The sequence below is a fragment of the Sander vitreus genome, chromosome 3 (assembly GCF_031162955.1).
Source record: "Sander vitreus isolate 19-12246 chromosome 3, sanVit1, whole genome shotgun sequence".
In the NCBI taxonomy this organism is placed as follows: Eukaryota; Metazoa; Chordata; class Actinopteri; order Perciformes; family Percidae; genus Sander; species Sander vitreus.
This window is the reverse complement of record NC_135857.1, coordinates 7,602,424-7,616,620: the sequence shown is the minus strand read 5'-3', so window position 1 is coordinate 7,616,620 and position 14,197 is coordinate 7,602,424. Positions and strand designations below refer to the sequence as shown.

Sequence of the window (14,197 nt, the reverse complement as noted above, 5' to 3'; positions counted from 1 at the left end):
CCAGACCCTGATGCATCTCATAACACAGGCACTTTAGTTAGTAGGTGATGGCCTAAACTATACCCACACTAAATTCAATGGCTTTTGCTGTATGAAGGAGTGCATTTGGTCTTTCCCCCTAAAGGCTAATGTTTTATTTTTATAAAAGAGTATTCATTTTTTTATGATGTGAAGTCGAGGTGGCCCACCTCTGCTATAAAACATTGCAGGGAACTCTTTGAGAGCACACCATGAAACATGGTGCAGGGAAGCAGGGGACAAACGTGCATGGTTTTGTTGAATGATATTGGCTCAGGTTTTCTATCTCTCCAACTGGAATAATCAGCACACCTCGTCTGAGCTTAGATGTGTAGTTCTTGTAAAACTGTCGACATAAAAAGAAAGAAAAGAATGTAGCTTGAACAGCACAGAAGTGTGAGATTTTGAAAGTCTTAAGCCCTATTCGCACAAGATGAGTATCATCTGGGGACCCAACCCTAACTCAGCATCCAGACTAGGTTGGCCATTATCCGTCTTCGCGAGAGGGATAAAAAAAAACCTGCAAAGAAAATTAAAAAAACTATGTATGTATGTATGTAAAACTAATATGACCCCGCCAAATCACAGATATGTGGATTCGCACAGGACTAATATTATCACAGGACCTCGGTGTTTGGCGAAATATGGTAGGTTATTTGCGGGGGAATTTTTACTTACTTACTTAACTACGATTCGCACAGGATTAAGATCACAGACAACCTAATTATTACAAATGACTAGAGGTCACCAGGTAATACTAATCCCGTGCGAATAGGTTTTAAGTTACTTTAGTTCGAGGACATTGTACTACCTTTTCTTGGGAAAACCCCTCAAGGACTCCTGGCAGTCCACAGAGTATCATTTTTCCATCCACTACAGCTGCACTATATATATATATATATATATATATATATATATATTGTAATCGCAATATCGACTGGCGCGACATGCATATTGCGAAAGGCTGCGACGTATCGCAGAAACCTTTTTGTGTTAGTTGAAGGAAAATATCAGTAGAAAATTACATTTTCAAAATAAACTCACTCTTTTAAAAAAAAATACATTTCAGTGTTAAATTTGTTCAATAAAAGAAAGTTAGAAATGGTTTCCTTTCGTTTGTTTTAAGTTCAACAAGCAATTTGTCATATTTTAGCAGAATACTGAAAGCAGCAGAACTGAGTACACTTTAAAGCTATTGCATATTTTCCTCATGTGGTGCAGCCCTGCCATCCACTGATATAAACCAGGGGCTTGACCCAACAGTAACATGTCTAACCTCTAAAGCATGATGGTGTTTTCAGTGTTGTTTAATGCTCATGTCATGTTTTCCTGTGTCTGTGAATTGATGAATCTGTGACCTGTGTTATCTCTAACCCTCCTCTCTCTGCTTGCATGTTTGCATGCTGTGCCCTATCAAACGCAGACGGAGATGAAGGTAATGGAAAAACAACACACGAGTTGTTGACAGTTTTCACTTAAAAAAAATTTTTATTTCAGAGGCTCTGTTGTTTGTGTTTTGTCTTAATGCCTTTATCATTCCTTCCAGACTTTAAGACATTAGCATTTTTATTGTTTCAGCTCCTCCCTCCCCTCCTCTCTTCATCGCCTTTCTCTCTCTCGTGTTTTCGTGTTTGCCTCATGACGACTCTCCGCGCTCCCCGTCTCAGCCCTTTTCTATTCCGTGAGATGAAAATCACGGGGATCAGAACTTTGCTGTCCCTTTTAAACGGCTATGTCTGATGCCTCCCGATGTTGCCCACGTTCAGCTCCTGAGCTGCTGTTACAGTACAACACGTTCTCAAAAGCAAAGTAAAGGTTGTTAATTTCCACTTCTCTAGTTAGTGCTTTGACTTTCTACCACAGAACTTGTATTTCCCAGTTTCCCTCGTGTATCCCCATGAAGTCTGTGCTTGGCAGGGGCTCCTGTTGATTCGCTAGCTGTGTGTCTAAGCTCTTTGATTGGCTGGCTGTGCAGGCTGTCATGTTGCCTTGCGCCCTTTCAACACATGAAGAGATGAAGAAGCGCTCCTAATACAAACTGATAGTCAGGGTATAGTCAACAGGAATTAGCAAAAACCGTAATCTGAGTTGTTGGATTTGTAATCAATGTGTTTTCCACCACATATGTCAGAAAACACCTAATTTAACTGTATACAGCTTTTATTTCATTGCTCAAATGCCTACAGTAGTAAACATACGATGGCTTTTGACGGTTGTGATCATTTATCAGGGAGCTGATTTCCCCCTCACGGTTTAGTATTGGACATCCATAAGTTGGGGCAAATGCAAGAAACAGATGTAAAAAAAAAATAAATAAAAGAAGAAAAAAAAATGGTCAAAAACAACTGGTACATATCTAGACATGTAGTATCTAATGTGGGTTAACCGCCAAAAATTAGATCCTACACTTTTCATAATGACGCTCGATCACATAGGGTACCAGTCAAAAGTTTGGACACACTTTCTCTTTCAAGTGAATGGAAAAGTGTGTCCAAACTTTTGACTGGTGCTGTATTTTGTCAAAACTGTCCAGGTCCAATAACGATGTTACTCAGTCATCTTCTCAGACTTAACAAAACAGAGCCACAGAAGACATTAAACAGCTGTTTTCACAGGCTGAATAGTCGTCCTCATGACCAGTAACTTGACTTTGACATAAAAAAGTGGAGTTAAATACACAGCAGAGCTCTTAATGTCTCTAGTTTTAGAGATAACAAAAAGTCAAAAGAGGAGCCTCACTATTACTGTTGGTTCAACACGCCACAGGAATTTCAGCATTTTTAATCAGAGTATATATTTGAAGTGAGATATTCAATGCAGAAGCATCAGTCATTTTTATTATTATTATTATTATTTAGCCTCTTTAGGTAGAATCTCTGACATAGTCACTGTAGAAAATGACAGGATCCGGACTAAAAATAACAAGATCGAGGCATGATGGGATTGGCTATGGAAAACATTCTAACAACGCTTAGAATATTGTAACGCAATGGCATCTTTCATTAGACTTTCTCTGTCTGGTAAACCCACCCCTGTGTCTTTCAAAGTCCACACCTCCATTGTGTAAAAAGTCACAAACTGGGATTGGAAAGAGATGAATGGGGATCGGGCAAGATGGTCAGTGGTGGCGTTTTAAACGTTCTTCCAGTTTTCTGCCACTTTCAATGGGTGTATCAACATTAATGTGCAGCATGGCTAAATTGGCTGTAGTTTAATCATATTAAGCACAGACAAATTAAAAAAAGATGTCATGTGTTATCGTGGACTAAAATAACCCATTTAGGGTGAGCATCAAAGTCTGTCAGTCAGTCATTTGTAGTACACTCCTCTATACATGGATGCTATGTGATGGCATCATGATGTACAGCACCACACAGGCCTGTTGTTTGAACAGTTAGAAAAAGAACTAAATGCTCTATTGCTGGAATCTCAACACATTAGCTGTCAGTTTTCACACAACTCGCCCAGTCGTTTTTCAGTATCCAGACAAAATACCTTCCACTCCTGTCAGCAACAGACAGAAAACATCTCTTTAGGACATACGCACATGCTGTGAGGAATGCCTATCTGGGTTAAAGGCTAAGACTATGGTTGATGCTGATTTGTACTTTTACAGTGGGTTAGCTATAGCACAGAAAAAAAGCCCAAGCTTTCTGATGTGTCTCAATTTAAGCATCCTTTTTACTAGTGCTGGGACGTTATGCTTTTGTCCCTTTTGTTCTTTTGTTTTGCTGGAAATGGCTATGATGTCAGCGGTACCGTATAAACAGAAGATATTTAGGACATTCATGGGTAAAACAATATCCATTCTGTGGAAAAGAATTGTCACACAAAAAAACCAAGATGCGTACGATTTTCGAATTTTTCCCCCCCCACCCCTACTTTTTACCCTGTTCATCCTCCAGCCTCTCTATCTTTCTATAGCTTTCATCTTTATTATCTTTCTTCCTCAGGTCCGTGTTGCATATCTTTTTGCATTTTAAACATTTTAACTTTTTCTTTTTTAGCGGGACGTAGGCAATTTGCCCGTCATGAGTGGGCCCAGAAGGCGGCCTACCTGCTGGGCTGTACCTTGGAGGAGCTGTCCTCTTCCATCTTTAAGCACCAGGCCAAAGGACTGCAGCACTCCACCTCCTTCAGAGGGGGGCCAGACGAGGCCGGCCAAGGTGACAGCTCAGGTAAAAACCCAAACTGAGTCAGGGATCTCCTTTGTGAGATCATGTGCACACTAGTCTATATCGACAATGTTCCATTTATGAGATAGTTCCCGTTCGGCCAGAGGTTCGGGCGGATGTCCCTCCAAGGTAGAACCGACAAACAATTTATATTTATCTTTATTTTTGAGTAAAATTCTCATCACACACTCTGAAACGGAGGGGTGTGACCTCCCACAATTCAACTGGTTGAGGAGGCTTGATATGGACTTGACTCCGGTCAAAGAATCAGGCTCCAGAGGAAGTATGTCTTTATTTTGAGTTGCATTGGTAGTTTGAGCTGGTGTTTGTGTTTGTGGTCTACAGGAAACAAAGATAAATACAATAAGAATATCAATTTGAGCTGCAGTGTAATGATGCCAATGATAAAGGAGCCATACTAATAATTATGAATGCTATAGGAATCAACAGTGGTTAATATAGTTACTAACTGAACAAAAAGCAGCAGCTTTAAACTTAAAGTGCACAAATATTATCTGTAGCTGTTACCAACGTTATAAATAGGCTACAGACATGGAGCGTTGAATAAATCACGAGGTGATTAAATGCGCATAGCCTACAGAGCACAGCACCTGAGATTCTCTTCACAATAACCTCCTACACTATATTATAGAAGTTAACTTTAACATGTAAACACACAAAGTGTGATATAAACCGGCTTTATCACATAATAACGACGATAATTAGCTAATTAGACTTTAACGAGTGTGCCGTAGAGAAAGGAAAATAGGCCTAAGGCTTACATGACAACTCCTGCCATAACTTCGATCTAAATAGTTAAACTATACAGTTCAACTAACACATATATTGTACCTGCATGTGGTCACACAACAAACTCCACATGTACAATATTCACGTTTTCTGGACAGGCTTTTCAACACACTCGACAGCCATTTTAATTCCAGAGGTCGCCTCCCTATGTACACCAAAACAAGTTCCATCCTGAGCCTATTTTGCAGCGGCACTGTACCTTCGTCCGGCACTTGGCACCGCCCAATGATGGAGACAGTGGTGATTGGTTTAACACTAGAAGTGCCGAAACACGACAATGTATAAAAGGCTCCATTACCTTGTATCTCACGTTATGGCTCCGTAGCAGACGTTTTTGTAAAAATAGGCTAACGATTGTGTCGTAACCACGTGACTTACTGTCTCATAGTAGAGGAATTACCGTATAGTACAGGAGAAGCTCGCAGACAGTTTCGACTCACATTAGCTGTTTAAGTTTAATTACTAATGTTAACTAGCATTTTAGTTAGCAGTAATTAGCCTGTGTCCATGTTATCTCCTTACATACACCTACGCTCTCCATCTCTGCAAGATTGGGAATGATTGAGATTTCTCTTAGCACAGCTACCAGAAGACTTCCAACTTTCAGACAGGTTGCTCACGTCACATTTACGTCGTCTCTCTCAGTTGGAGGCAGCGCAGTAACGCTCAGCCATCACCGGAAAAGTGCTTCTAATGGCCTTCACTGGTCTCCGTCCAGAGCAACGGGATCTGTTGGTCCATTCTTATGTACAGTATATGGCCGTGAGCGGCCATTTTGACCGCCAGATTCCAAACTCTATAATCTCTCATGATAAATACCTAATTGTGATATTAATACATGTATTGTGTTAGGATATCTTTAGGAAAATGAAATAACACCAAAATGTACATTTTAACAAGTTTAATTATACATTTGAGTAGTAGGCTACGTGTTTCAATAATTCATATCATGGCATAAACCGTAATTATTTCATAGGCTACATTCATATCCAAAAATATGGTATGGAAATTCATTCAACATAACTCATAACAGGCAAATAACACCTAGAAGTATCTTATTTGAACATTTAGCTATAACCTAACCTGGCACTGCCTCCGTTTTTGCGTCTGCTGCAGTGCGCAGTGCTGCTCAGACCGTGCGCCGCTGCCCTTTTTTCCTCCATAAACTCCGCTCTCTGCTCCTCTGCCAGCTGCTGCATGAACCTCCTCCGGGCAATTTTACTGCTGGTGCACTCCTTAGAGAGGATGTGTGCAATGATTCCAGCCAGTTGTAGGATGTATAAAGTTATATGAACACGTAGACAGCCACCGGCCATCTACGTGTACCGCCACAGAGCGAGCGCCCGGTGTTTGCCTTCTGATTCAGAACAGAGTCCATCCACGCCGTATTTATTGTAGTAGCCTACGTTACCGAGTCTGGCTTTGCCTTCGGCCCATCGGTGATGCCCACACTTGTTACTCAAGACCGCTTGTGACATTTCTCTGATAGAGACGATGATAGTTACTAATCAACCAATATACATCTTCAACCGGGCGAAAAAAACAATACCGCGAAAATCCGAGCGGTCAATATGACCGAGTATGGCCAAAATAGGTCAAAGAGATTGTATTTTCTTTGCCTTTTGTGTAATGTGTATAAAAAACATTTTAAATGAAAATATAGACTCTTTTAGGAAAAGTCAGGTATTTTATTTAGTAAAGTTATTACACATATAAATTTCAAAACGGTCAAAATGACCGTCATGGCTGTTCTAGTGTTAAAGTATGCAAATAAACCAGAGCATGTTTTTCTTTCATCCTGGAATGCTGTGTGGACTAGCCAGACCCTCCTCTGCAGCGCTGTGGAGGAAGGTCTGGCAATGCTAGACTATGTGCACACTGACATGTTGGCTTTTCACTGAAAATCTGATGGTCCCTGGTATGATGAACAGTTTAGACAAGTGCAGTTTATGGTCTGGACCCAAAATAATTGAGGTCTGATTTGGTATTTTTTGCTTAGAAAAAGTAAAAATGTAACCCTTAAACACATGTACTGGCCCTGAGCAATATCAGGTGTAGACTGGGGGTTGATTAGAAGTGACCTGATTTTACGTTGATCATCCTGACTGATCTGTTGTCTCTCAGGCTCTAAGGTCACAGCTCTGGAGTGTTTGGAGGCCATGGCATCCGGACTCTACTCGGAGCTCTTCACTCTCGTCATCTCCCTAATTAACAGGTAAGACCTGGCAAAATCTCCCCCCAAATATATTACTTTTATTATTTTCATCCTATTGGGAGTTCTTCTTCAAAAGCAATCTGCAGCTTCCCAGTGTCAAAGCTTCATCACATGATATTTTTGTGTTCCTCAGGGCTCTGAAGTCCAGCCAGCACTCTCTGTGCTCCCTGCTGATCGTGGACACTCCGGGTTTCCAGAACCCCCGGCTGGCTCAGCAGCAGCGGGGAGCCACGTTCGAGGAGCTCTGCCACAACTACACCCAGGAGAGGCTGCAGACCCTGTTCCATGAACGCACCTTCGTCCAGGAGCTAGACCGATACAAGGAGGTGCTGCTGAGCACAACACTAAGCACTGGCATGCATGGGCAGAGCATACACATATTAGCCCATTAGCCTTTTTTCCATCCTAAATGGCTGGTTCGTTCATGTCACAACAAAATGATATGTTTTCATTTTATTTACTTGCTCACCACTCGTGCAATCTACCCATGCTGATAGTTTTGTTTTTTTATTTTTTAAGATTATTTTTGGGGCATTTTGGCCTTTAATCGATAGGACAGCTGTAGACAGGAAAGGGGGGAGAGAGAGGTGTAAGACATGCAGGTTGGAATCAAACCCTGGGCCGCTGCGGTAAGGCCTGAGCCTTGGTACATGGGGCACACGCTCTACCAGGTGAGCCACCAGGGCAACCCGATAGTTTTGGTTTGGAGATGCTCGCCTCCGCCCCAATATAGTGAAGGCCAATGGAAATGTTTTGGTCCATGGCATTAGGAAAAAAAAAAACATTTGGAAACTCTGGATAATCAACAGAACACACAGTGTTCAAAGGTCTTCTTATGGACTTCTAGTTCCAATGGAAACACATCGAAGTTTTAGGATTATCCTGGAATCCATTCACCTCCATTGTTTTGGGTGGAAGCTCAAATCTCAGAGACAGTTATCGCAGAACTATGTGCATGGATAGATACCACCAGAGGTAGCTTAGAAAGACACATTCAAGTCAAATTAACTGAATTATAGTGCTCTGCAATTTCCAATAAGATATATTATAGAAGACTTTTGCTGATTATGTGCTAATACAAATGTACACTCACACAACCCAATCTACAAGATTGAATAGCTTCAGTTGTGATTTATTGATGAGCTCATCTTCTGCTGTTAAATCTCCTCTAGGTTACTAACCTAAGCCTTTATCCCCTCCTGCGTCTAGGAAAACATAGAGCTTGCTTTAGATGACATAGAGTCCAGTACCTCACTGTCTGTAGCAGCTATTGACCAAGCCTCAACCCAAGCTCTGGTAAGCACAAGAAACATCACGACACTGTCTCTGTTTCAGGCATCTGCATGTGCATGTGATGTCTCTGTGTTCGATTCCTATCTGAAACCTGTCATAAAAACAAGTGATGAGCGCCACACAAAAAAATTATTCTACTGTTCATCTGCTAAGTGTTTGTTGCTTACAACTCATGACCTTTTGTCAAATTAAATCTTGATTGGTTTAAAGAAATGCCAATAAACCAGAGCATGTTTTTCTCCCATCCCGGAATGCTGTATGGACTAGCCAGACCCTCCTCCGCAGCGCTGCGGAGGAAGGTCTGGCAATGCAAGACTATATTGAAGCTGATTGTAAAAAAATTGTCATATAAATTAGGGTTTGGTTAGTTTTAAGCCGTGCTAGTAGGATGGCTCTATGGATGGCCATGTTGGCCAGTTGGTCCACCACTTTGGTCTGAAATATCTCATCAATTATTGGATGGATTGAATAGATATTTGGTGCAGATATTCATGGTGCCAAGAGGATGAAATATACTGACTTTGAGGTTCCCCTGACCTTTCCTACAGCACCACCTTGTATGGATGGATTAGCGCACACATTCATGATTCACAGGAGTCAATCTATACTATTGAAACCCGTACAATGTATTGTAGTGAAATGTGGTTCAGACATTTAATCAGGTCACACTTTCAGTTTGGCCAAAACCTTGGTGACCAACAACCTGCAAGACTAACGGCATTCCCATCAGCCTTGGCTGTACTTTGTGGTCAGTGCTAATTATACCCATTTCCACCACATGTACATATGCGTGAATATGCAGTTTTTTAACACAGGTAAACCCGCTAAAATTAGGCGATAGACTTCTTTACCATTGCCAGTAGATGAGTATGCCTTTCTGTTTTTAGAACGCAGCATGGCGGACAGTGACAATGTTACGGTATTTACTTCTTTTTTAAAACTTATTCAGTCTTATTGGAACAATGTCCGAGCGCTACTAGACAAAATTTGTGGCCGAGATGAGAGAAGTTACCAACGGAGGCGACGTGCGTCACAGCATCACGTTGGAAAAGGGGGCAAAAATGAGCGTGTCCACCCAGGTGTCACGTTTCCATTACTGGTGATCAGAGCTGGAGCCAGTTAATACGCGTGCCTGCGGCAGAGTCATTTGTCCTGGGAATGCCGTTTGTAACCTTTCCCAAAAACGCGATTATGCGATCGCATAGTTCTATGCATAATCAGCCAAAGTACGCATATTTATGCGGGGGCCGCATTTTTTTCAGATACGCCGCACTTTCTCCCCATAAATTGACGATTTCCGCACAAAATGTGCGGGGCTTGCACGATTTCATAATCCCCGCATTTAAGTCACATATCTTAGCAGAAAGTTGAAAAATGTTGCGTTTACTTCACACAAGAGCAGCCATTTTCCCCTGTTGCCATGGGAACGTTATGCAGTGACGTAATTGCGCGACGTGAACATCATCGAAAAGCTGCAAACCCCGCGATGAAGCCACGATGGAACCACAGTTTTTGCAAGTTCCCGCAATTTCATCGCATAAGATTTCTCGCATATTCCATCGCAATTTTTAAGAAAACGTGCCGCATAATCAAGGATTTTTGCCCGCAACGATCACAAAAAAACTGGAGGACTGGATGTTAGTGGGTGTAAGTGGGTTTTTGGCCAATGGGAAAAGAGGCTTTAGGTTCTCTAAACCAGGGCTCTTCAATGTTTTGTAGGCCAAGGATCCCTTAGCTGAAAGAGAGACAGAGTAGGGACCCCCTACTACATATATTGTATAAAATTACGTTGCATGTTAAACTAGGCCGGATGGATGAAAATTAATGGATATTAATATATCATTTATGCTTTATGTTTTAATGTTAAACATACATGTGGAAGGCACAGTGAATCCTAATCTTAACTGTATGGCTACCATAGTGACTACTTTACCTAGAGTAAGTTATCTTCAAAGTGTAAGTTACATGTTTGTTTTTTTTTTTTGTTTTTTTACAAATAGGCCAATTTATATTTTCTATTTTTTTATATATATATATATATATATTTTTTTTTTCCATATTATTGTTATATATATAATTATTATTTTCAGACATTTTAATTTTTGAAAAAAGAAACTTTCAAAACATTATTTAACATCATTTGGCGGCCCCTCCTGCACTAACTCTGAGGACCCCCGTAGGGGTCACGGACCCCCTGTTGAATATCTCTGCTCTAAACCCAACCGAGTAGCTTTTGTGATTACACCTATGTGGATCACATTCAAAAGGTTTTGGAAGCCATTTACAAATGATGTTTTCCTGCTGATAAAGGCAGACAGTGCAGAAAAAAAGCTGACATGGGTCCTTTTTTAAAGGCAACAAGAAACAAATTATTTACTTTTAGTTTGGAGGACTTGTTGGCGAAGGATTTATACAAATATTGTGACACAAAAAGGACAACCAGAAGACCCATAGAAATGCAAAAACACTGTAATTCACATCACAATAAACAGGCAGGAGAGATACATCTGTGGCTTGTGACTTCTGGTTAAATGACAGCAAGCCGGTTTATCTCTGCAAAGGACTCCGCACCTCACTGCTAATTAGGTTTCAGCAGCACAATACATCGTCTGCTCTTTGATTTTGAAATGCCTTAAGAGTCAGTTGACATTCTTTTTTTGTCAAAGGGTGTCTATTTGCAGAGGTACCACCTCCTTATTTAGAGAGGCTGATATCTGCCAAGCACACACATTTAAGAATCCCAACAGCAGAATAGGGGCCAGCCACTCCATTTCAAACACGTAGACTGGCGAAAAGAACACTTTTCATTGCATTAATCAGCTGTTGGTGGGGCTGTGTTAGTGAGTAAGGGTTCATTGAAGGGCCATTTCCAACCATCCAAAGCATGTTTTCAAAGTTTGCTACTTCGGTAGTGAGTTCATTGTATTTTCTGTTACTAAGTTACATTTTTAGACCTCCACATTGTTCAGATAAAGCATTCAGGATACAATACACGTGGTGTTACCATTCATTTAAGTTTACAAAAAGATTATAAAGCGGGATACATTGATGCAAAACCCTTTCTCTAACAGCAGAATATAGCCTTGGAAAGTTAGATCATGTTGAAGCCAGCAGTTAAAGGAGTTAAGGAGAAAAACATGTAATTTCTTTAAAATGAGATAGCAATACCTAGATCAGGGGTCTTCAACGTTTTGTAGGCCAAGGACCCCTTCGCTGAAAGAGATACAGAGTAGGGACCCCCTACTACTGTACATATATTGTATAAAATTACGTTGCATGTTAAACTGGACCGTATGGATGAATACGAATGGATATTAATACATTATTTATACATCATGTTTTAATGTTAAACATATATGTGGAAGGCACAGTGGACCCTTAATCTTGACTACTTTACCTAGAGTAAGCGTATCTTCAATGCGTAAATTAAATGTTTTTTTTACAAATAGGCCAATTTATATTTGCTGTAATATGCTGGATTCAAATTATTGTATATTTTAATTTTTGAAAAAAGAAACTTTCAAAAATGTATTTTTTAACATAATTTGGCGGCCCCCCTGCACTAACTCTGCAGACCCCCTAGGGGTCACGGACCCCCTGTTGACTATCTCTGACCTAGATAATTAACAGATGACATGTATATCACATATAAATGCCTTGTTAGAGTGGTGCATTTAAATCCACTCCAGGACCAGGGGCACACACAGCTGCAAAATAATCACAGTCCTGATTATAGCCTTTGAAGAACAAATGCGTTGGCTGACAATTGACTCATTACTTGTCTACATGGTTAAAAAAACAAAAACAAAAAAACAACCTTTGGATCCGGTCTGAAATCTACCTGAAGATAACTAGACCTGCTCCAGAATGTGGTCCACCCAAACAGACCCAAGTAAAGAACCAGACTGAATATAATGATACATTTTAATCTTTGTACAGTGTTGAATATACAGGTTGAGTAATTCAGCATCAAACAGAAATAAAATGGGGGGGAAATGTGGCACCCTTTGCCTTATTAACACTGCTACCCTAGAAAGCAGGAGCTAATTTGGAAGCATTAATTGAAAATAGATTAGGAAAAACTGCAGCATGGTTTATAAGAGGGTGTTATTTCAGAATCTTATTTTTGTTCTAGTAAAATAGCTGCTCATGAAATACAATGACATCAGTCTGTAAAGAAAGAACAGCCGAAATCTCGTCGCAGTCGCTGTTGATGGCTGCAAGCTGCAGAGATTCCAGCTGTAGCCAATTACTGCGAGCCTGTTGAGTGTGTAAGCTGAACCTCAAAGTCAGCTGTCCACAGTTTGCCAGCTCACTCAGCTCTGATTTGGTGACTTGCGTGTCTCCCAATGTTAGAAGTTGTTAGAGCGAGGCAGTTCGAATCCCTGGCTACAGTTGGTTATATTTGCCGACATTGAATCAAATGAAATGAGGTAACTTGTTTACATGCTAACATCTTTGACTCAAGAAAGGAAAGGGCAAAGATATCCAAAAAATAGAAAGTAATTGGAAAGAATATAAACATGGCATATTTTCATCCTTTGGCATCAGGGCATCTGAATGAACTTGGCAAAAGCAAGAACTTCTAAAGTGTGTGTATGTTTAGAAAGTATCTTGGGCAATGTTCAGGGCAATGAGATGCTGTAGATGGGTTAGGGTTAGGGCTAACCCTAGTAAAGAGAGAGGAGTTATTTCACACGTCCAGGGTTCTGGAAGTAAAGTATTAAGTGACTGACAGGTGACGCACTGTCAAGGCTTTGGGTGGACATTAGAACTCTCCTGGTTTATTCAGATGTTGTTGGTGCTGTCTAGTCTCTGCCACCTTACACCTCATCTCTGTACACAAGAAAGATGTCAAGCTATGATTGGTCAGAGTCTAATGTGACCATAATGAAAGGCGAAAATAGAATTAAATATGACGTTGACTCGTAGTGTTTGCTTTTAGCTTTGTTCTTGCTTTTTTAATAAAACTATTTCTTTAAAATGTATTATACGATGTCATATTTACTGTTTACCTGCTCATTATCGCGTTGTCTTAGGTGATGAATAATGATTTCTATACACCTCTTGCCTTGATTGTTTCCATCGCGGTCAAAGAGAAGTGATTGTGAAAGACAAAGTAGGGGACATTTCTGAGTGTTGGTACCCATCACAGGTGCGCACTCTGGCCAGGACGGATGAGGCTCGAGGCCTTCTGTGGCTGATGGAGGAGGAGGCCGTTCAGCCTGGAGGTTCAGAGGAAACCATGCTGGAGAGACTCTTCAGCTACTACGGCTCTGTACAGGGGGAAAACAAAGGTGAGCACTCAACCTGTCACCGTCGGCTAAAGCAATCCACAGACGGTTTCCTGGTGGCTGGAGGAACAGCAGACCGCACTGCTCATCCTCGTGACGTCACGGAGACCAATGGAAATGTTTCCCATGTGTTGCAGGAGCCAGTCTGCTGCTGCGAGGAGAGAAGCCCCACCTCTTCCTGTTGGGTCACAGCCACGGGACAGATTGGGTGGAGTACAACGCTCAGGGCTGGCTGAGCCATGCCAAGCACAACCCTGCTGCCCAGAACGCTGCCACACTGCTGCAGGACTCCCAGAAGTACGATCCCACACATGCAACATCTAGTTATTAGAGACTGTGGCGATAAGTAATCAGCGCTGGGCTGTTTATATGCTGCACATGCATGTGTCAAA

The 14,197-nt window shown here is 41.1% G+C and overlaps 1 protein-coding gene across 5 annotated transcripts in view; it reads left to right on the top strand.

The window, feature by feature from the left end:
- The window catches only part of myo18ab (myosin XVIIIA b), a 163,054-nt gene that overhangs the window by 62,004 nt on the left and 86,853 nt on the right, over positions 1-14,197 (top strand). For 4 of the 5 annotated variants that reach the window (XM_078245835.1, XM_078245833.1, XM_078245836.1 and 1 more), the window contains 7 exons: positions 1,442-1,453; positions 4,026-4,196; positions 7,128-7,218; positions 7,352-7,544; positions 8,428-8,514; positions 13,667-13,808; positions 13,943-14,102. In XM_078245835.1, the coding sequence (XP_078101961.1) occupies positions 1,442-1,453; positions 4,026-4,196; positions 7,128-7,218; positions 7,352-7,544; positions 8,428-8,514; positions 13,667-13,808; positions 13,943-14,102 (856 nt within the window). The remainder of the gene's footprint in view (positions 1-1,441; positions 1,454-4,025; positions 4,197-7,127; positions 7,219-7,351; positions 7,545-8,427; positions 8,515-13,666; positions 13,809-13,942; positions 14,103-14,197) is intronic. The other variant, XM_078245834.1, reaches the window with a different exon arrangement.